This window comes from Eptesicus fuscus, chromosome 2, assembly GCF_027574615.1.
Source record: "Eptesicus fuscus isolate TK198812 chromosome 2, DD_ASM_mEF_20220401, whole genome shotgun sequence".
In the NCBI taxonomy this organism is placed as follows: domain Eukaryota; kingdom Metazoa; phylum Chordata; class Mammalia; order Chiroptera; family Vespertilionidae; genus Eptesicus; species Eptesicus fuscus.
In genome coordinates this window covers 91035637-91057583 of record NC_072474.1, presented here as the reverse complement: position 1 = coordinate 91057583, position 21947 = coordinate 91035637, and the positions used below count along the sequence as shown (strand labels likewise).

Genomic DNA, 21947 nt, shown 5'->3' with positions numbered 1-21947 from the left:
CCTCCAACAGACTGAGCCACCTGGCCAGGGCTCATGTGCTTATTCTTCATTTTTAGCTACAGAAGCTGATTGTGTTAATCCAGGGTGATCTGTTAAACCAAGAATGATAAATAAGAAAAAATATTTTCTCTGAAGAAGAGAAAAAAGGGAGTATTTTGGGCAGTATGTAAGTACCTAGGAAATCATAGATCATTTCCGTTCAAGGAGTGGTGCCTAAAATAACCATACCTGTGACAGCTACTCTTTGACTGTACAATGACCTCTTGGGCCAATGCTTGGAAAGAAATAACTGCCCATCCTCAATGATCGGAACTCTCTGCTGCAAGATCCAGTGTATATTGAAAAAATAATTACATATTATTAGTTCAAAATCTTTTACTGAACATTCTGAGCAACATGGCAACAAATGCAAAAACTGCATGTTGCCAAAAATACCAGTACCTCAAACAGTTAGTTTTTCCCTTTCAACTCCTGTGCCTTTTACTCTCCCAACCTTCATGGAGTAACTTTATTCCCAGACTTCTAAAAGCCTCCTACTCCAATGTGTTCTGCTCCCCATCTTTCATGTGCATGTTCATCCTGTCTATTTTTTGTCTGTAAACCTTCAACAGCTAGTCAGTATGCATAATGACATTGGGAATCCCCTGGCTTGGCATTCAAGGCCCTATAAAAATTGACCCTGGCCCACATTTTCATCTTGTTAGCTTCCCTTTGAGATGCCTCTCCTTCTTCATCCGATGCTGTAATGACGGTTCAACAAAGCAATCCAACAGCCTCCGTCATCTCTGTTCGGGATAACCTCTCCTCCTATTTTTTTCACTCAACCCACTCATAATGTTTTCCCCATGTGCCTCTGCTTATCCAAAGTTTCCCTAAAATTTAAAATGCAGCTCAAGTTACCCCATAATTTTCTCTCCTTTAATTATATAGCATTTGACATATAAACCATTATTTGCCATGAAAATTTAGAGAGACATTGAGATCATGTAATCCATCCAAGTCCATAATAGAACATAAATATTTTGTTAACTTGTTAGGTGACAAATAAATGTGACTTCGTCAAATGTATAAAAAGCCAGCAGATAATCCCTTTGGTAGAAGGTGGTCAGAAGAGAAGCAGGGCATTTTGATGGGGTCCCATGAAAATCACAGCAATATAAAAATACTGTTTTTAATTATCAGCTAATTTTGGAAGATATGTCTGATCTTCAACACATCAGGGGACTTCAGAGAGAGATGAGACTCTTAGATGGGACAAGCCCCTGGATGGAACTCTATGTCTGTTTTGCATGTTCCTGAGTATTTCTTAAAAATCTGACAATAGTCTATTTGCTTATGTTGAAGGTCCTTTTGCTTTGGGCTGCATCAAAATGAGACCCATACAACAAAGGAGCCATGCCAAAATGTCATGCACTTCCAAGTAGCTGGCCTGGATTTAATCATTTCATTTATTTATGGAGCATATATTGTTTCCATGTATAGTATAATCAAAGTGCTCCCAATATGCGTTTTGCCCAAGCAATATAAAATCTTATTATCTTCTATAATAATAAAAGCATAATACATTAATTAGACCGGACGTCCTTCTGAATGACCTTCTGGATGAAGTCGCAGCGGGGACTGAGACCCTTGCACAAATTTCGTGCATCAGGCCTCTAGTTTCTAAATAATTATAGAATAATTATTTTCTATAATAGTATCTTTGCTAGAATAATATCTATAAGTCACAAACAAAATAAAGACATTTTGCAGCATTTAATACTGTCAAAACCACTGCAGATTTTATGGACAGTACTTACGAGCACATTGCTATGAGGTAATTAAATATATTAAAGATGTTACCTTTCAAAAGTATTACCACTGTAAGTCATCTATTGCAAATTTAAATGTCATGCTAATAAATGTTACACAGCAAGAATCTACCCTGGAACAAAAACGTAAGAGATATACAGTGTTTTCAATTGAGTTACATTTAACTGAAGTGATTATTTATATTAGTATGAGTGTATTTGACAGATATAAGAAATAAATTGTAAAATTCCTACCTTGTGTCTGTTTCTTGTTCACAGCATTATCAGCTTTATGTCGTTTCTAAAGTTTAAAAGCAAAAATAAAAACTGTGAAAAAGTGAGCAAGATAAACAAAACAAAATAGCACCTACAACAAGAGATTTCTTTAACTTATTTTCATACCCATATCAATGTCATAAATATGCTGCGGGTGTGATGATGGGAGAATCAGAGGGTAATCAGGGATTTTAAAACTGAAAGCAATCCACAGTCCTTTTCCAGGAGTACAGGTGTATGGGTCCTCGGAAGGTCTGACATCAGCATGCAGGTAAGATTCAAATTTAAATGCACTAGAAGAGTTTGTGCTGAAAGGCTGACTTAGTCATTTGCTTCAATAACTCACTTACAAAAGATTGCCCAAGAGAATTATCTATAATAACTACCATTTAATAATGGCACTGAAATATTTTCAACTTATAAAATCCATTACCTAATTAAGCTGATACATCCTCTATAATTTAATGATGTGCTGATGTCTGTCAGTGACTGGAAACAAGTGCATCTACCACTTGCACAAAGCCTCTTCCATCTACTGCTCCCCAAGAGCCACTCTCCCCCCAAATCAGAAGCCACTGAATGCATGATCCTGTTCTCCTTCCTCCCCAAAGCACTAGGACAAAAATAAACTAACAGGCGAGTTAGTCCATGTCTAGGCGGGTGAGTTTGAAGAGTTACAGGAGCCAAGGCTTTACAGCAGTAAGGAAAAGAAACGGCAGGCCAGAGGAAGGTGAGAATTTGAATGACCAATGGAAACGAGAGGTTTTCCATAGCTTCTGTCTAAACGTATACCACTGTGTGTAACACATCAGCTTCTGTTGACGTTGGAAAAAAGTGTTGAGTGTAACTGACTCTGTGTTCAAAGGTTCAGGCATTGAAAACCCGTGTTCAGATGTAGCTGCATATACCTGACTATAAGGTAGGATGGAACATATGCAAAACAAATGAGTTCCTAAGCTTTCCATTGAGAAGAAAGATGGTTTTTAGGGGCACAGGGCACAGTAGGAAAACACTTTCCAGGAGAAAAGTCTGGAGACACAGCGACCCTCAGGAGGACTGGCATAACAGCTGGCAGTGAGAACTTGCTTCATCCCAATAACCAGCCAGTGAACTGCTCAAAATGCAGGTAGCGCATTCAGAACGCTTCTGTGGAAGGCTTATTGTAATAATCCTTGCCACATCCACATGCAGGGACAATTCTTCCTCAGAATAAAACTATCATGGGGGGTAATGCGGGGATAAGAACCCATATGTAATACCTTAATCAATAAAGAAATTTTTTAAAAAAAGAATAAAACTATCATAAATAAAAGTGTAATATTTTTAACTGAATTTTCTAAAGTTCTATTAAGTTTGTAGCTTCAGTAGAGCATATTATTCAGTAGAGCATGCTTACTCATTTTTGTTTGTTAATAAAGATTTTAAGAAAATGAACAGTAACCCAAAATAAATTTTAGACTGAAATAATGATCCAAGGTAAAAGCAGATACCCAGAGCAGGTGCAAATATTTCCAAAACAATGCATACCTCTAATATATAATAGATTTTCAACTGAAGGAGACAAATAAAAGCTAATTAACGAAACATTCCACTTCTACAGGAAATTTAATCTTAGTGAAACCTGAGGATTCCTGAACATTACTTTCCATACACAGAGAATTCCTGTACAGAGCATCCCTTTCCTCAACCTTTCCACCACAGAATAAATTAGGCTACTTGTCAGAACATAATTGTACTGAATATACATAAGGACCCACCCAGACAGGCAGATTCTAATCTGATGACTACAAAAAGAAAGCATCTTTGTATCTTAAGAGATCATTATTCTAAAAGTAATAGTTATTTTATATAGTTAATCTCTGAATTCAAATACCTCCACTGTCTTGTAATCAGAATTCACTAATACCAGCGAGACTTAGTGAATTACTTAATATTTTCAATATTTGGTTGAGAGCACACCAATAAACTGGACTGTGTAAATAGTTCCATGAACTTTAGGATACTTAAGGATGCAATATTGGTTAATCCTACTTCGGGGAATTTTTCCAACCCAGACATTTCTTGTTGCATCATCGTCTGGGTCTTCTACCTGCACCTTAGCCCCCTTTGTCTCCTTGCTTGTAATTCAGTGATGGAATTCCTTAAGGCTCACTCCCTTACCCTCTCTCCTTCTCACTCTACATTCTCTTAGTTCATTCATACCTGCAATTCCAACGATAACCAACACGTAAATATATACCAGCCAAAACTCTCATCTGAGTTCCAGACAGTTATATCCAGTTGCCTCCTTGACATCTCCCTCCAGCAGTCTTGTTAAACCATTCTTACAGACCATTTTTTAGTTCATTCCTTAATACTTATTAGAAAGCTACTTCAAATGATACTATTATTACCCCATGATCTACACTAATAAAAGAGTAAGATGCAAATTGATCGTGCCTTTGTGATCCTCACCAGCCAATCAGGAGTGAGCATACAAATTAACCCAACAAAGATGGCAGGCTAATTTGCATACGCAGGCGCCGAGTGGCGTTCCACACTGCCCCAGTTGCTCTGGGCCTCTGGGCAGCGTGGGAAGGCGGAAAGGCGGCTCCAACTGGAGGGAAGGCGGTGCCGGCAGCCAGGGGAAGGAAGGCCCATTCTTGCACAAAATCTTCATGCATCAGGCCTCTAGTACTAATATAACATCCTTCAGAAACTGCCCAATTAGCTGTGTTCTAATAGGCGTTTTGTTAAAACAAACAAATAAACAAACAAAAAACTTCTTGGATACCATTCTATTTACCATGTATTTTCATAAAGAGGGGTACTAAAAACAGGTAGAGAGCTTATAGCTTTGCTAAGGAAAAGAAAAGGTAAGGGTAGAAGCGGCAGTTTAGAGCAATGACTATAAGGCAGGAGTCTGGAGCCTTATTTGAATTCTCACAGCCCCACATAAACAGCTGTAAGACCTTGGGCAAGTTACCTTACTACTCTGTGCCTCCTCACCCTCATCTGTAAAATAGGGATAATACCATTTATTTTTGAAAGGGTTAATATAAGATTTAATAAATGTAAAGGACATAAAGCACGAACATTGAACCCAGAAGTTCAGTTATTAATATTATTATTGGTGACTCGCCACAAAAATAAAAAAGAGCAATGGATGGGATAGAAATTCCATCAATTTCTTGGACAAGATACTTGGCCTCTCCAAGCCTCAGTTTCCTTACCTTTAAAATGGGGTTAATATCCAACTTTCAAAAGTTAGTGAAGGAATTAAATGAGAAAAACTTTTGCAAAAACAATAGCATAATGCTAGTAAGTAACAGATGCTCATTGAAACCTAGGTTAAACAAAGAAAGAAAAGGGAGTACAAGAGGCAAAGAAAGAGACAAAACTGTAATAAAGACGAATCCTTATAGAGTGCCAAATCCAACCTTCATTTGAAAGGTGGTAAGTCCGTGGGGAACAATACGCGTGAGAAGAGGGCCCTGTACTTTTCAGCTAGTGGTCCCCACCAAGTACGTCATTTGCAATCAAGAGGACTCTGGTGTTTTACACACACAACCTCTGTTTGCACTCTTACACACTTGGATGTTTTTGACACTGATGATCTAAACCAGGGGTGGGGAATACCCGGCCCGTGGGCTGTATAAGGCCCACGAAATCATTTGGTCTGGCCCTGCCGAGGCATTGAGGGTGCATTAATTACACGTTTGACCATATATAGCAGGCTAATTTTTAAGCTGATAATTTTGTACGGCCTGCGAATGATGGTATCAATATCCAAATGGCCCTTGGCAGAAAAAAAGGTTCCCCATCCCTGGTAAACAGTCGGCTGATCCATGTCTAATGGTCTAGGGATGCTATGGCTCATGTGTTCTCAGTGAGATCCCAAATGGATCCCCCACAGCTATAATATTAATGAATGTTTGTGTGACTTTAAATCGGAGCTTTCTGAAGATTGTCTGGGCCTTTCCTCTCCTTACCATCTGACTTGCCTAAGGCTTGACAGAAGGTCGTTTGAGGCAGGCATATTATTTAAAGGGCACAGGAAAAAATGTTGGCTTCTTCAACTAAAACAACAGATAAAACAGAAGAAAAAGGAAAGCCTGAATGTATCTTAGGGAATGTATTTTATAAAGGGGAAACTGACTTCCCCTTTTCTCTGCTACTACGGAAAAATAAAAATAGCACATTTGCTGTTACTTTCTTTTAATACAACAAGATAAAAAAAAAAAGGAAACGTAGAACTACTAAAATAAGAAAGGAATCATAGGTATTTAATGAGGTGAAAACTAGGGTATATAAACTTAAAAATAAAAAATGCCAAGAAACGCTTTACTACATTTAGATAGTTTGGAGGTTCTGTTTAACTTGAAACAGTGTTCAAATTGAAAATTGAGCATAATGAATAATAATGGTCAAACACATTTTTTCTAAGTCAATTGTTTCATTCAAGTTAATTTCTTTCACTAATAAACTACAAACATAAGGAAACACTGTAGCAAGCATTTTGAAATGTTAATCATATAAAAATCAACAGAAATTAACCGCAGAGGTGGGAGGATAGTCTACACACTTCTAAGCTGAATGGGCATTTGAAGCGGCCTGTGTCAAGAACGAAGGAACTGAAAGAAGAAATAATATTTTTAAATAGTTATATAAAAATAAAGAGGCACATTTACTTATGAAAAAAATTAAGTACTTACAATATCTTCTATGATTTCTTTGATAGCTGCCACAGCCAAAATAAATAAGAGAGGAACCAGTGTTGTATAGCGACCTGTTGGTGATACATCAGGTATTTGCTATTTGAAGGAAAAGAAAGAGAGAGAAATCCAGTGAGAACTAGCAAGTTGATAATACATTTAAAAACGGCAACATCTTAGTGCCTCTTAAAATATGCTTCCTTGATTTTACTATCTCAGCAGACTGACACTGGATAAGGTGATTCGCTCAAGTCTAAGAAGCAGCTGGAAGAGCATGTTAATGCGCTTCCTGGCAAGCAGTTGTATGTAGGACTAACAGCTACAAAGGGGGCGTGGTTACATACATGACAGTATATCCATATACTAATATATCATGTGGCCATTAAAATATTTTAGCTACACAATCAATCTCATGGGAAAATACTGGTATTGCAGGTTATGAAACACTCTGTGGTCCCCTTTGTATACTAAATTAATATACAAGGAAAAAAACAAAAAAGACCAGAAGGACATACATCCAGATTTTAAGAGCATAGTTGCCTCTCAGTGGTGGAATGAGTTACACATTTTGTCTTTAGGCATTGATATGTTTTCTAATTCTTTTTACAATGAGTGTATGCTATTTTTTAAATAAAATAACACTTTCCCTCCCCCCCCTGATTTTTCAACTACAAAGAGAAACAAGTTTTAAAATGTTAATTCTTGTACTCTAAGGTTCAGAACTGACAGTTATATTGTTACTAAAATAAATTGATATTTTCAGAAAATGCCCCATCCCCCTTAGAACCCAAATGAATAGTCCTCGCCACATCGAACTTACAGAACGTTTAGAAAGAAGCTGATAAAAATGAATGGAAAGACTAAAAGAGGCAGTGAAATTCTAACACGGCTGTAGCAGAAGCTGGCAATGTGCACCCAGACCAGCTGATTTCTCTGTGTTCGGGTAAGCTTCCGGAGACGGGTCACTGGCTTTCATCACATGGGGACATCTGATGTTGAACTAAGGTCTTACGACAGGACTTTACCTGAAGCAGTGCAATAAAGAGAAAGAACGAGTTGGCGGCTCTCCTGAACTGCGAGTAGAGAAATCGAGGAAGGAATGTGATGATGTTGTATTTTGCAGTGCTAGAAAACAAAATGGAAGCAGCATCAAACTTAACTGCTCCACAATCAGCTCCAACGTTTACAAAATTCTAGTATCGCCGTCTACAACATTAGAGGAGGAGCATCTGTCCCCTGCTTCAAGTTGGGAGACTATTGCAAATGGTCATGAACCTGAATGAAAAGGATTGACAGGAACTGTATAAACCAGTACGACTTTCATTTCCTGCCTAATATCTTTCTTTCTCCTTGGTCAGCCATCCTGTTTTAACATTACCAGGGGTAGCTTACAAAGAAGAGCAACTTTAGTTGAGAAAATGTATAATACGTTCATTGAAAATAAAATCTTGCAAAAAGAAAAACAACAAAGTCAGCAATTTGAGCAGGACCAGAGAGACTTTCAATAGAGATGCCTTCCCTGGATAACTTCAGAGAAATGGGGAGTTTCCTGGATTTGAATTTTCTTCAGGGACCCTCCATGACTTTGGCTAGGACTCCGCACTGAACACATCAGATATAGCCAGCCAGTCACAGTTTAGGTGTTAGAAACATCCAATCTTCCTCTTGTTAATAACAGAGAGGAGATTTAAAGGGGACACACGCCACACTCCCCAAACTGTGAAAAGTTACTCTTGCTTGAATTTTAAGTTGTAAATGTTCACTTTAAATGGGCATGTCTCCAGTTTAGGAATGCTGCCAACGGAGAAACACTGGGTTTGCATTGGGGGTGCTCACTTGGTTCCAGGGGCCACTTAGTGAATTGGGCTTATAACAGAGATACTTTTATATTACTGTTGGGATGAATATATAACAATGAAGTAATTCTCGCAGCCCTCCATTCCTCACCACCGTACTAAATTTTGCAACTATTTAGCCAAAAGGAGTTCTCCAGTGAAGAATGGCAAAGGACCTCTTCTAAAATGAGAAATCTTGTTAACCCCAAACAATACTCTATGAACAGGTTTAGCACAAAGGGATTACCCAGGAGCAGCTGTGTATCCTTTCTGCTCCTTCCTTATTGGCTAGACTAGCAGATGGAGAAATAGCCCATTCGCACGGCCGCTAACAAGCTCTTGGCAATCCTTTTCATTTTGGCGGGGAGAGGGCCCACAGGACTTGGCTGTGCTGGCTGGTCCAGATCATTCCTTAGCAGTTCCTACCTGACGTGGTTGTTGCAGAACTTCGTCAGCTGGGGCTGGTTGATGAATATAGTCCGTATTTCTTCCTGGTCTGCCAGGGAAGTCTTCTCTGAAACATCATCGGTCTTCTCATAACCTTAAGGAGAGAGAGAGAGAGTCTTCTTACTCGATAAGAAATGTTTCATTTTATTGTCTACTAGACCAAAGCCACATTTCATAACTATTCCAGAATCTAAAATCTGTTATAAGCTACATGCATCTCCTTATTGGTCTTCTTGTTTCTTTCATAATAAAAAGAAAAAAGCACCACATTTAACACTTCTTCTAAATTTAAAAGGCAGCATTTAATAGTATGTAAAAACTGACCCATTTCAAAAACAGTGACCAATTTTTGTTCATCTTTCCCCCATATATGTTCAACTTAACTTTATTTCCTCCCAATACATAAGAATATGTCCAAAAGTAACACAAATTTTAAATTGGTTTACATTATGGTTTTAGACAAGTACTGACAAGACAGAAGTAATTTAAAATATATTTTAAAAATTTAAGCATACATATTTAATGCTTTTGTTTTTTTCTTTCCTTTTTGGATGAAGACAGAAAAAAGGTGAACAATGAGGTTTAAATAGGAAACCAATTACTTAACTCACTATGATCATCTTACTCTTTTCAGTCATTAGAATGTATGTTCACAAACAAATTTAAAATGTTTTGAGATCAAGTCATCTCACAATCATTGTAACAATTCAACAGATTCAGGCAATTTCAACTAGGCAACAGCTTATTGCAAAGTTGACAGTGGTTTAAAAACAACAACATGTAAGTTCTAAAAGAATAAAACAACTTAAACTGCTTACTTTACCCTAGAGAGAATTCAATGAGGCTGGATTAATTCCCTTTCCCTTTGCTAGAGAGGCCCACACCAGCAGTACTCTATCTCCAGTACCCATTTGCCTTCTCTTTTCTGCCAAGCCAATGCCAACTCCTCCCTTAAGAGCTGCAACGTGGGGTCTCTCACTAAAGCCAGTGAACCTTCTGTGTTCCCACAGTCCTCCACGCTCCCCTCTCCCCAGCAAAACACGTACCAGAACGTTTCCTTACTGCCTGCTTGTGAGTCAGTCTCCCCGGACCAGAAAGGGAACTCCCTGGGGCTACTGGTGGTGTGTTACTCATCTTCCTAACACGGCACAGGCAGCAGGTACTTGGTAAACGTTTGCCGAATAAACAAATACCACATGACAAAGGAGTGGTTATTTGGCCGTTTTTTTCTGGGGCAAGCAAATGCTTCTCCACCCACTGATAAGGACACTACAGCAGCCAAGAGCTGGTAATACACTGTGCTATAAGAAAAGCTTGCCTGTGGGGTTTTGTGGTTCTATGAACCGGGAAAATCACTTAGGCTTTATACCAAGGGGAGGAACATGAGCATGGAGACCCAGGGTGCAGGGAAGAGTGTAGAGTGTGCAGGGGAGTGGGAATCTTACCTAATAAAGAGGGAATATGTTAATTGACCATCACACCCTCACAAAGATGGCGGTGCCCACTGCCAATAAGGAGGGAATATGCTAATTGATTGTCATGCCCACAAAGATGGCGGCACCCAGTCCCCTCAGCCCCACTGGGGTAGCAGGTGCTCAGCACGGCTGGGCCCGCTCCCAGGTAGGTCCAGCCACTCCGCGTGCCTGCCTCGGTAGTCCCCCAGTCCCCTCAGCCCCCCAGCCGCCCAGGGCCAGCCCGAGGTGCAGGCAAGCCTCGGATGGTGGCTTCCCAGCCGCCCAGGGCCGCCTGAGGCTTGCGCTGCTGGCAGTGGCAGCAGCAGAGGTGTGATGGGGGCGTCACCTTCCCCTGAATGCCGGGTCACCTCCTGCCCCTGAGGGCTCCCAGACTGTGAGAGGGGGCAGGCTGGGCTGAGGGACCGCCCCCTCCAGTGCATGAATTTTCATGCACCGGGCCTCTAATAGGACAATAAAGATGAAGCACAGACAAAGGCCAGGTAAAGACAGGTGAGATATGGCACTAAAAAAGCACCCAGGCTGGATCTGAGAGCACCTGTCATGCTTGTGAGGAAGGCTGGATGGCATCCTCCGGTTGGCAGCCAGCTTTCCAGGTCGACAGGCAGGGAGTGAGAGTCACGGTTTATACTCAGCACTCGGATGTCACACGGCTCCACGTAAGTACACTGACCCTCATTTTACAGGTAGACACATCGGGAGCTTGGCCCATGGTCAGTCACATGGTTCATGATTTTCTTTCACTACATCATGTTTTAGATACAACACTAGCTTTCCCTCCTAGTTTCATAGAATCAAAATTTCACATATGTATTATTACAGACCAAATGTTTGTGTCCCCTCCAAAGTTCACCCCTCAAAGGGGTGGCATTTGGAGGTGGGGCCTTGGGGAGGTGATTAGGGCATGAGGTTTGAGCCCTCATGGATGGAATTAGTGCCCTTGTAAAAGAGACCCCAGAGAGATCGCTCATCTCTTCCATCAGATGAGGACACAGCAAGAAGACAGCCATCTCTGAACCAGGAAGTGGGTTCTCACTAGACACTAAATCTGCTAGCGCTTTGGTCTTGAGCTTCCCAGCCACCAAAACTATGAAGTTTTGTTACAGCAGCCCAAACAGACTAAGACATGGGTTATCAAACAGAGGCATATCAACCTTAAACATTCTTAAAGATGTTCCTTAATGACAGCGCCAAGTGGACTCTTTCCGGCACCTCAACTGGACAGAGAGCCTCAGGAACACCAGGTCTCTGCTCTGCTCAAACTGATACCCTCAGGCTGTACTTTATGTAACAGGACTGCTGGGGGCCTGGGCCCTTGGATGTTCTTAGCTGAGGAGTTAGGTGTCACTCCTCCCCTGACATATCCATTTATATTGGGATCTCAAATGCTGCTAGCGGGAGTTGGACATCACATCTCCTCACATATTAATTTGTATTCAAGAATTTCTATGCCGCAAAGGACAAAGGAATTAGAATCAACCCCTTCCCCAACATGAAAGCTAGAGTAATTAAAACAATTTTGATGGACTAGTATGTCCCCAACCAAGGTCTGATAATAAGGAACCTTTAAGGAAAAAACTCACCAAAATGAGGGGAAAAGTCTACCCTGGTGACCTGTTCTCAATGAAACAAGAACATAGAATATGTGTGATAAAGTCAGTCTATTCAAGAAATGGTGTTGGGGAAATTGGACAGATACATGCAGAAAGAGAAAGAAAGAAAGAAAGAAAGAAAGAAAGAAAGAAAGAAAGAAAGAAAGAAAGAAAGAAAGAAAGAAAGAAAGAAAGAAAAGAAAAGAAAAGAAAAGAAAAGAAAAGAAAAGAAAGAAAGAAAGAAAGAAAGGAAAGGAAAGGAAAGGAAAGGAAAGGGAAAGAAAGAAAGAAAGAAAGAAAGAAAGAAAGAAAGAAAGAAAGAAAGAAAGAAAGAAAGAGAGAAAGAAGAGAGAGAGAAAGAAGAGAGAGAGAAAGAAAGAGGGCGGGAGGGAGGGAGGGAGGGAGGGAGGGAGGGAGGGAGGGAGGGAGGGAGGGAGGGAGGAAGGAACTAGACCACCTTTATACTCCATATACAAGAATAAACTCAAAATGGATTAAAGACTTTAAAAATGTAAAACTCAAAACCATAAAACTCCTTAGAAGAAAACATAGGCAATAAAATCTTGGGCATTTTTCATGTCAATATTTTTTATGCTATATGTCCTTGGGTAAGGGGAACAAAAGAAAAAATAAACAAATGAGAATACATCAAACTAAAGAGTTTTTATACAGCAAAGGAAACCGTTAGCAAACTGAAAAGACAACATATTGAATAGGAGAAGATATCTGCCAATGATACATCCAATAAGGGGTTAATATCCAAAATTTATAAAGAATTCATATAACAACACCAAAAAAGCAAACAACCCAATTAAAAAATGGGCAGTGGACCTAAACAGACATCTATCCAAAGAGGACATACAGATGGCCAACAGACAAATGAAAAGATGTTCAACATCACTAGTCGTCAGAGAGATGCATATTAAAATCACAATGAGATATCACCTCACACCTGTCAGAATGGCTATCATCAATAAATCAATAAACAAGTGCTGGGGAGGATGTGGAGAAAAGGGAAGCCTCGTGCACTGTTGGTGGGAATGCAGACTGGTTCAGCCACTGAGGAGAACAGTAAAGAGTTTCCTTAAAAAATTCAAAATGAAACTGCCTTTATCACCCAGTGATTTTACTTTTGGATATATAGCTGAAGAAACCCAAAACACTAAATTAAAAGACTATATGCACCCCTACGTTCATTGCAGTGCTATTTACAATAGCCTAGATATAGAAGCAATCCAAGTGCGCATCAATAGATGTGGATAAAAAATGCTGGTACATTTATTCAATGGAATATTAGCCATAAAACAAATGAAATCTTGCCATTTGCAACCATGAATGGACCTAGAGGGTATTATGCTAAGTGAAATAAGTCAGACAGAGAAAGACAAATACCACGTGATTTCACTTATATGTGAAATCTAAAAAGCAAAATAAGCAAACAAATAAAATAGACACAGGTTCATTACCAGAGGGAAAGGGCAGGGGATGTAGAAGAGAATAAGGGAGGGATAAATGGTGATGGAAGGAGATCTGATTTGGGGTGGTGAGCTCACAATACAACATACAGATAATGTATTATAGAACTGTACACCTGAAACCTATATAATTTTATCAACCAATGTCACCATAATAAATTCAATAAAAACTTTTTAAAAAGTTAAGGCTCACAGATACAGAAAACAGACTGATGATTGCCAGAGGGAAGGAGGGTTAGGGGTGCTGGGTGAAAAAGGTGAAGGGATTAAGTAGTACAAATTGGTAGTTATAAAACAGGTCTGGGGATGCAAAGTGCAACATAGGGAATATAGTCAACAATACTGAAATGTTCAGTGCCAGGTGGGTACTTAAAATATGGAGGGGACTACATTGTAAAGTATATGATTGTCTAAGCACTATGCTGTACACTTGAAACTAATCCTATATAATAAAAGGCTAATATGCAAATCGACCGAAGGGCAGAATGACCAGTCGCTATGATAAGCACTGACCACCAGGGGGCAGATGCTCAACATAGGAGCTGCCCCCTGGTGGTCAGTGCGCTCCCACAGGGGGAGTGCCACTCAGCCAGAAGCTGGGCTCACAGCCCTCTCCTGCCTCCGAAGCAGCGCTAAGGATGTCAGACTGACGGCTTGGGGCGCAGGCCTAAGTCATCAGTTAGACATCCCCCGAGGGCTCCTGGACTGCGAGAGGGTGCAGCCTGGGCTGAGGCACGCCCCCCCCCCCCGCCCCCACCGTGCACAAATTTCATGCACCGGGCCTCTAGTACAAAACAACATTGAATGTAAACTGTAGTTGAAAAATAAAATAAAGGGTAGGACCAGTAGAGGGACAGAATGGCTCTAGGCACAGAATACTGCAGATTTCATAGGCTTTGTTCACTCAGGCACGATGGAAAAGCCTTGGAAAGGTAGGGCATGTGAATCTGATATGGAGCACAACCCGTGGGGCTGTCAGTACGATCCCTGAGCAGCTATGATACGCAAGGAGGAAGAGCTGCACCAAAAACAAGGAGGTGAGGCACTCCGACAGTGGCAGACGGTGGTCACCCTTGCCCTGTTTACTAGGGCTCCAGCGAGCTTGGCCGCACAGGCTCTTTCACCAGCAGTGACACACAGCAGTGCCACAGGCACCCGAGGCACACTCCCAGGTTGTCTGAAGGCCGGAGGTTGCAGGTACCACCTTGTGTATGTACCTGATAGCAGGTAGCAGTGATGAAGGCATAGAGATTCTCAGGAATACCCGAGTGAATGCACCCAACCTCAGAGGTCCACAGGAATATTTCATGAAGGCATCTGGGAGTAAGCCTGGCTTCTTACTAATTTGGAATGTGAGAGTTTGTAACTGTTATAATTAGAATCGGCAATGAACTCTTATCTTACAGTGTAGAAATAGGCGGGATAGGTTTGGACATATGGTAATTCATCTACCCAGACTGCCTCTGTGGAGAAGAGAAACAAGGCTCTTCTACTGGAATGAATGAACCAATATGTATGAAAGGAAGGGAGGTAGCAATTTTGATCTCATATTCCTTCTGGGTTACGGATGAAAACACATTCCCTACATTCAACCTGACAGCCACCCAACATGCACCAAACAACTCTATTTTTATGCTTCTTTTTTTCTTTTTAATTTCATCTTCAACAGCTATGATGATCACATCAAGAGCTCTGTGTTTGGACCTGGGCAATGCCTTCACTAAGATGCTGATGTACAGAGATGGCAAAGGTAACTGGCAGAAGATCCGTCCACCACTCTGCCCCAAAGAAGGTAAAACTAAGATGGTACAGTTGCCATTCCTTCCTATACACAGTTTATCCTTTGTTTTAAGGTGGGAAGCTATGCCTCTTGGGATCTGTTTAATAATTCAGAGAGCTCGTTCACATAAATCATTAAAGACCACCAGTAGCTCTTAATCCACCTGTCTTGCCTCCCAAAGACTTACTAAGAATGGAGTCCGCTTTTGTGTCTTCCCCTCACAGAAGGCACGTGGAGGAGAGTGAGGCCCAGATCTACCAATAGTTCTCATGGAGACTTCATGGAAAGTGGGAGGTTTTAGCTACTGAATGTACTACAAGGAGATATTTGTATTACTAAATAAGGATATACAAGCAGCATCAATAAGGATATACCATTTCAGCTTCCAGCAATAATTTTCTTGATCAAGAAAACATAGGATGATGATGGTCAGCACCCTAGTCACAGCCCTGAAGTGAACATGTGTTCACCTTCCCCTAAGAGTGTTAGGCCATGGAACCCTCTTAGTGGTTGTGTAGCAAGCTCAGGTTCTTCCACTGATTACTTATGTGATCCTAAGCAAACCACTTACTCCCTGGGGGGTTATTCTCTTCCCTTGTAAAGTGAGGAAGGTAGACTAATAATCTTAGGTTCTTTTCCAGCTCCAAAGTCCTGTGAAATTAGTATCTACGGGGCACCAGGTAGGAAAAAAGTCAAATCTCATTTGTTTAGAAAAACAGGACAGTTTAAAAACAAAATAGAAAATTTCCCTACTGGATCCAGACGTTTCACAGCAACGGCTGCCTGACATAATCTGCACCCAGAAATGGTCACTGGGACAAATGGTGGTTGTGGTCATGACAAAATCTCCTTATTTGAAAAGATAAATAGTGACTATACTAGTACTTGGTTGCCAGCAACTACTGTACCTGGCACTCGCCTGTTGACCAGTGATGACTGGGTTACTGAGTGTGTTGACATATAGTCCTTCTTTCTTCCTCTGCCTAGGTTCATGATCACATGCTTATATGCCCACAGAATGATGTAACAGGGAAGAAAAGTGCTCAACAGTTATTGAGTGAAAGGTTTTCAGTCCTTTCATACAATTACAACAGCATTATCACCTCTGAAAGTTCCCATTTCTCTTCACAGATATCATGAGCAAATCAGTATGTCCATTGTTCAGTAGTTCACTTATTCATTCAACACATACATTCATTAGAAGTTGAACACTGTGACTACTATGTGGCAGCCATTTTTAAAAGGCTGCAGAAACCAAGGGAAGAGATCAACCAAAGGCTTGTATGCATGCATATAAGCCTAACCAATGGACACAGACACCAAGGGGGTGAGGGCATGAGTGGGGGGGGTGGGGGGTCACGGGGGGATATGTACACATATGTAATACCTTAATCAATAAAGAAAAAAATAAAAAGCTACAGAAACAGCAGAAAAGTAAGATAAGGTCCCTTCTTCTTGGGGACTTACTTTCTGGAGAACAAGATAATTACAGAACACGTTAAGTGTAATGAAAAGAAAACCAGCGCTTGATAGAATGATTGACAGGTCTCTTTGTGCTTCCGTTTCATCACCTATATATGGAGATGATAGTAGCACCTACCTCAGCGGGGCTGTGAGGACCTGGGGAGTTAACAGATGTAGAGAACAATGCCTCGCACATAGTAAGAGCTCCAGAAACGTTAGCTATACTCACTGTGCAGCTTTATACCGAGTGGAAGGGAGGCCTCTCCATGGAGACTCCAGCTGAGACCTCAATGAGGACTTCCATAAGGAAAGATAAGGAATAGTGTAAACTACCGGGAAGAGCAGGGAGCCTGGCATTTTCAGGAACATGAGGACCAGGAACAGTGAACTGGAGCGTCAAACAAGAAGAGGCAGGGCCAGATTGGGATAAACAATAAGAAACTTGAATTTATACTCTTCATGCCATAGGAAGCCACTGAGAAGTTTTAGGCTGGAAGATCATTCTGTGGCGACTGCGATAACCCAGGTGAAAGGTGATTATGTGAGACTGTGGAGACAGAGACGAAAGGAAGTGGATGTATACATGATAGATCTGGAGGTGGAGCAGGTCTGACCGTTACAGCCTCTCCAGGTCTCTCATCATTCCACCACTGTCTGGAGCCACATACACCCGCTGCCTGGTGCTACTCTAAGCAAAAGCCCAAGACTGAAAAGAAACAGGATTTTCAATACAACGAATGATTAACCACTTATGGAAATGCCTCTAGAGCCAAACAGCCCTGTCCTTAGATACCACACATCCTTTTCTCATCAGAACATGGTAACCAATACCATTGAGAACACAAGGTATAATCCAGAGATTGAAAGACATTAGAGAGGCAGGACCGGGAGCACAGGCCATGGAGTGAGAGAGAGAATCTAGGCCCAGCAGTTATGAGCGGTGGGAACCTTAGACAAATTACTGGTCTCTAGCTGCCTACCTTCTTTCACAGGTGTCTGAGGAGATTAAGGGAGATGATACACGTGTAAAGCACTTGGGTCAGTGGCTAACTTCCCCTGCACATACAGCCATTCTAGCTATTATTTTTATTGTTGAAATCGGAAAGGCAGGCTATGGAGAAAAGGAACAGGCTTTGCTATCAGATCTGTGTTCAAATTTGGATTATGGCACTTCTACATAACTCTGGGCAAATTATTTTATGTTTTGTGGCTTGGCTTCCTTGTGCATAAAATAGGGTTAATATGAGGATTAAATAACATTATGTTAGCAATGTAGCACAATACTTGTCACTCAAACAGTTTCAGTCACTCTATTCTACCAAGAGATTATATAGGTGATCTCCCCTCCAAAATCTTTGAGATGGGAAAAAAAAAGTCTTAGAAACACACTAATTTAGGTATTAACATTTTTTAAAAAATTGGACACTATTTAATTAAAGCTGTGACCAGCAAATGAATCTAGAGAGTAAAATAATGGATTTTACTCTAGAATTATATAAATTAATATTAAATAAGTTTTCCCCAAAATGTCATCTGTATAGTGGTTATGCAACAGAAAAGAAGCGGTCGGGAGGTAGGAGGGAGGAGAAAATAAGTTACAAAATCATTCAGTTGCCTGCTAATATGGTTATAGAAGCATTACATTTTTGCAGACTCAACTTTATTGCAATTATAAGTAAGGCTATAATTGAAATCAGAATAGATATTATATTATCTCCCCAAACATATTTAGGAAAATTCAATTATATATTCTTCTTACTCAATGGCTTCCAATATTAGGCATTAAAGAGACCATATTGATTGCTCATGTTTCTTGACCTAGAATGAGATCATTAGACAAACAGCAATGCTTGCAACCGTCATATAATCAAATAAAAGAATATTAACTGGAAAACTAACCAGAGACTTAAAAGGCACAAACACAGAACATAGGTGTGATTAAAGGTAGGTGTTACTTACCTTGGGAAATTATGAGCATTACCCATGGTCCATTCTAAAGGTTTAAATATGTCTTTATTTTGTTGTCTGGGGAAAGCAATAATAATAAATGTCCTCATCTAAAAAAATTTTTTTTGGTTCAAGTTTCTGGGACAAAACAATCTTTGGCTGAATAATTTAGATGTTTGTCTTTTATTTACTTTGTTTTTAGTGACATCTTTATATGTACACATATATCTAGTCTATTTAATCAGAAATACAGAAGCAGTTACTAGAGCTACAGAAGGGATGTGAATCCCACGTTCTGCATTGTTGAAGCAGACTGGTCACACGTTCGGTTGTGAGCCGGGCAGCAGCTGTTCAGACAGACAGGGTACAAAAGGAACCACCACTCTGCAAACAATGAACTTAAAGGTTAAGACTTACACACTACATTTTCAGATATGGCAGCGAGTTTCAGCTGATGTGCCACGAACATTTCTAAAGCATGCCATACCTGACTATGTAGTCAGGGGCACCGACCCCTTTTCCCTAAGGCTTAGATTGTCAAATTATAAAATGACAATAGCCAATACAACAATAGCTGTCCAGTGTGAATGAATCAAGACTATAATTATTTTTTTTCCTGTCAGACTGGCAAAAGATATACTTTTTGGTGTGCCACAGAATTTTAGTAATTCGTTTATGTGTACTGTGACATAGAAAAGGTTGAAAATCGCTGTACTATGGCACTGAAGAAATCAAACACCTCTAAAAGCATGGAAATTAAATAGAAACTATCCAGCAACATGTTTCAAATTTCTAGACCATGACTGCAATAGCCAGGGGAAAAGAAATGTTCCATTTCATCCATATACCTTCCCTGTACAGAGTATATGGATTCAGGCTCCATCTGCTGCTCACTCCAACTCGGTCTGCTTCTTCTGAAAACAGTCCTTTGATTTTCTTTGGAAAAATTCCTTTTCCCCAACTATAGGCAGTCTTGAGGGACTGGTCCATCAAGATAGCATCCCCTTGCCCTAGCCGGTTTGGCTCAGTGGATAGAGCTTCAGCCTGTGGACTGAAGGGTCTCGGGTTCAATTGCCAGTCAGGGCACATGCCTGGGTTGCAGGCTCAATCCCCAGTAGGGGGCATGCAGGAGGCAGCCAATCAATGATTCTCATCATTGATGTTTCTCTCTCTCCTTCTCCCTTTCTCTCTGAAATCAATAAAAATAAAAAAAAAGATAGCATCCCCCTTTTTGATTTAAGGGTGGGCACATGGCCCATGCTAGACAATCACAGTCCATTTGCAGAGTGCACATATGAAAAGGCTGAGCAAGGTTAAGACCGACTCTGTGGCATCCTGAAGTGACTGTCCATTAGCCAAGCTGCCTCGGGTCATCCCTGACCTTCCTGTAAAGCCTTTCATTTGACTCTGGAACTACTCCAACTACTTACAGACTGCATGGCTTCCATATTATGGAGTTTTAGTGGAGGCATTTAGTAGTGGAATTTCAGTCCTGGCCGGAAGCCAAGGCCTGCCCCAATGCCCATCTAATGTAGTTGGGCACTGACTAGACCTGGACCTGGCCAGTCTTCTTCAAGAGGCTGAAACCTATTCCCTGAACCCCATCACTAGCTGGCTTTTTTGCTCTGCATGGATGACCTAGGACCACAATGCAACTACCATGACCCCCACCCCCCACCCCCCACCCCCAAATCACCAGGGTGCCTGGAACTTTCCCTAACAGGCCCTACTGGCTATATCAGATCTCCTTGGACGTGAACAGCTGTCCTAACCCAGCCCTGGGTGCAGCATGTTCTGGGATAACTATGGGTTGCACAACAGCCAAAAAGCTTTCCACACCTCTAGTTTCCTCTCCTTCACCTTCTTGTTCATGCAACTGGGATGCATTTAAGTTACAACACCGAAACTATAATGAATATTGCAACAAATAATATCCACTTACCCTGACTATGTAAAACATGGCTATCTACTTCAAGATTTGGTTGTTTTTCATCTTAACAAACAAAGGGTTCACTTCATTAAAAAAGAAATAATTATTCTCAAAATGATGTAGATGTGATTATTTTCAAAATGATGTAAGGTAACTTAGCTTCTCATACACAGAACTGGTCGTGGTCAGAGAACCAGTGAGTACCAGAGTCAGGACAATATTTGGAAACTGATAAATTCCAGCCCAGCTTTAATAGTGATGATGGATGCATTCATTCATTCGACAATTAAGCTTGACCTGATCTTTCCCTGTAACTACTTCTCCTCTATTTGCCCTATTCCACCTCAATACACGTTTTTCAACCACAGCCCTCTCCTACCCTCATGGCCTTGTTAGATGACCATTCTTCCTTGAAGTGTCACCTATAAAAGTTTCGAATATATATGGTGGTCTTTGACCCCTCCAATATTAATCTTTTGATCGACTTAGGTATACAGCAACTGAGAATAATAATAGATGTTACGGTTGTACCTAACTTATATATTGAGGACAAGGCAGACATAAGGGTACATGTAAGTATCTATCATGTATGTTACTCTAATTTGGACAAGAAAATTAACACTTCATGGAAGTCCCTTGCATGCCATAAATGTTTACTAAATTTTCTATCTTAATATCAGGTATCCAAAAAAAAAAAAAAATCCAAGACAACTTAATAGTCTCCCTATCCGGATGCCCTCTGACATATTTTCCTATTAGGACCTGTCATGACCATACAGGGCAAATAATATTTTTCTTAAAGTGCCTTTGTGGGAACAGATATAAAAATAGCCAAGTGTGAAAACACATCAACAGCATGAATGCCTAAAATAGGAAAAGATAATGGGTTAACACTTCCTGAACTCACACTGAACTGCATTAAGGCCCCGAAGTAGTAGTATGAATTCTAAGTGGTAGACACTGAGAAAAGTATTGCTGGTATTCACAGGAAAGGTCACCTTCAGCGGTACGACATGGAAATCTATGGCATGCCGAGTGCTGCACCTCACACATAGTAAGCACTCAAATTTCCTGGCTGCCCGCCTTGGATACTAACCCAGAAAGAGAGTCATCTTGGGCATGCTGAGTTGCTAAAAATAGCAATGAAAACATTTATCAATGCCAAATCACGCTTAGCAGGAAAAGGAAGAAGAACAATGAAAGATGAAAGGAAATGAATGCTATCGCCTTGGGAATAGCCCATGG

The 21947-nt window shown here is 40.6% G+C and overlaps 1 protein-coding gene across 6 annotated transcripts in view; it reads right to left on the bottom strand.

Annotated features, from left to right (window-relative positions):
- Positions 1-21947, bottom strand: part of ATP8A1 (ATPase phospholipid transporting 8A1) — a 218408-nt gene that overhangs the window by 178997 nt on the left and 17464 nt on the right. For 4 of the 6 annotated variants that reach the window (XM_054729349.1, XM_054729332.1, XM_054729336.1 and 1 more), the window contains exons 2-5: positions 9022-9136; positions 7786-7885; positions 6761-6859; positions 2046-2091 (exon numbers count right to left, since the gene is read on the bottom strand). In XM_054729349.1, the coding sequence (XP_054585324.1) occupies positions 2046-2091; positions 6761-6859; positions 7786-7885; positions 9022-9136 (360 nt within the window). Of the gene's footprint in view, positions 1-228; positions 289-2045; positions 2094-6760; positions 6860-7785; positions 7886-9021; positions 9137-21947 lie in introns of those variants that run through there. The other 2 variants (XM_054729342.1, XM_054729347.1) reach the window with 2 other exon arrangements.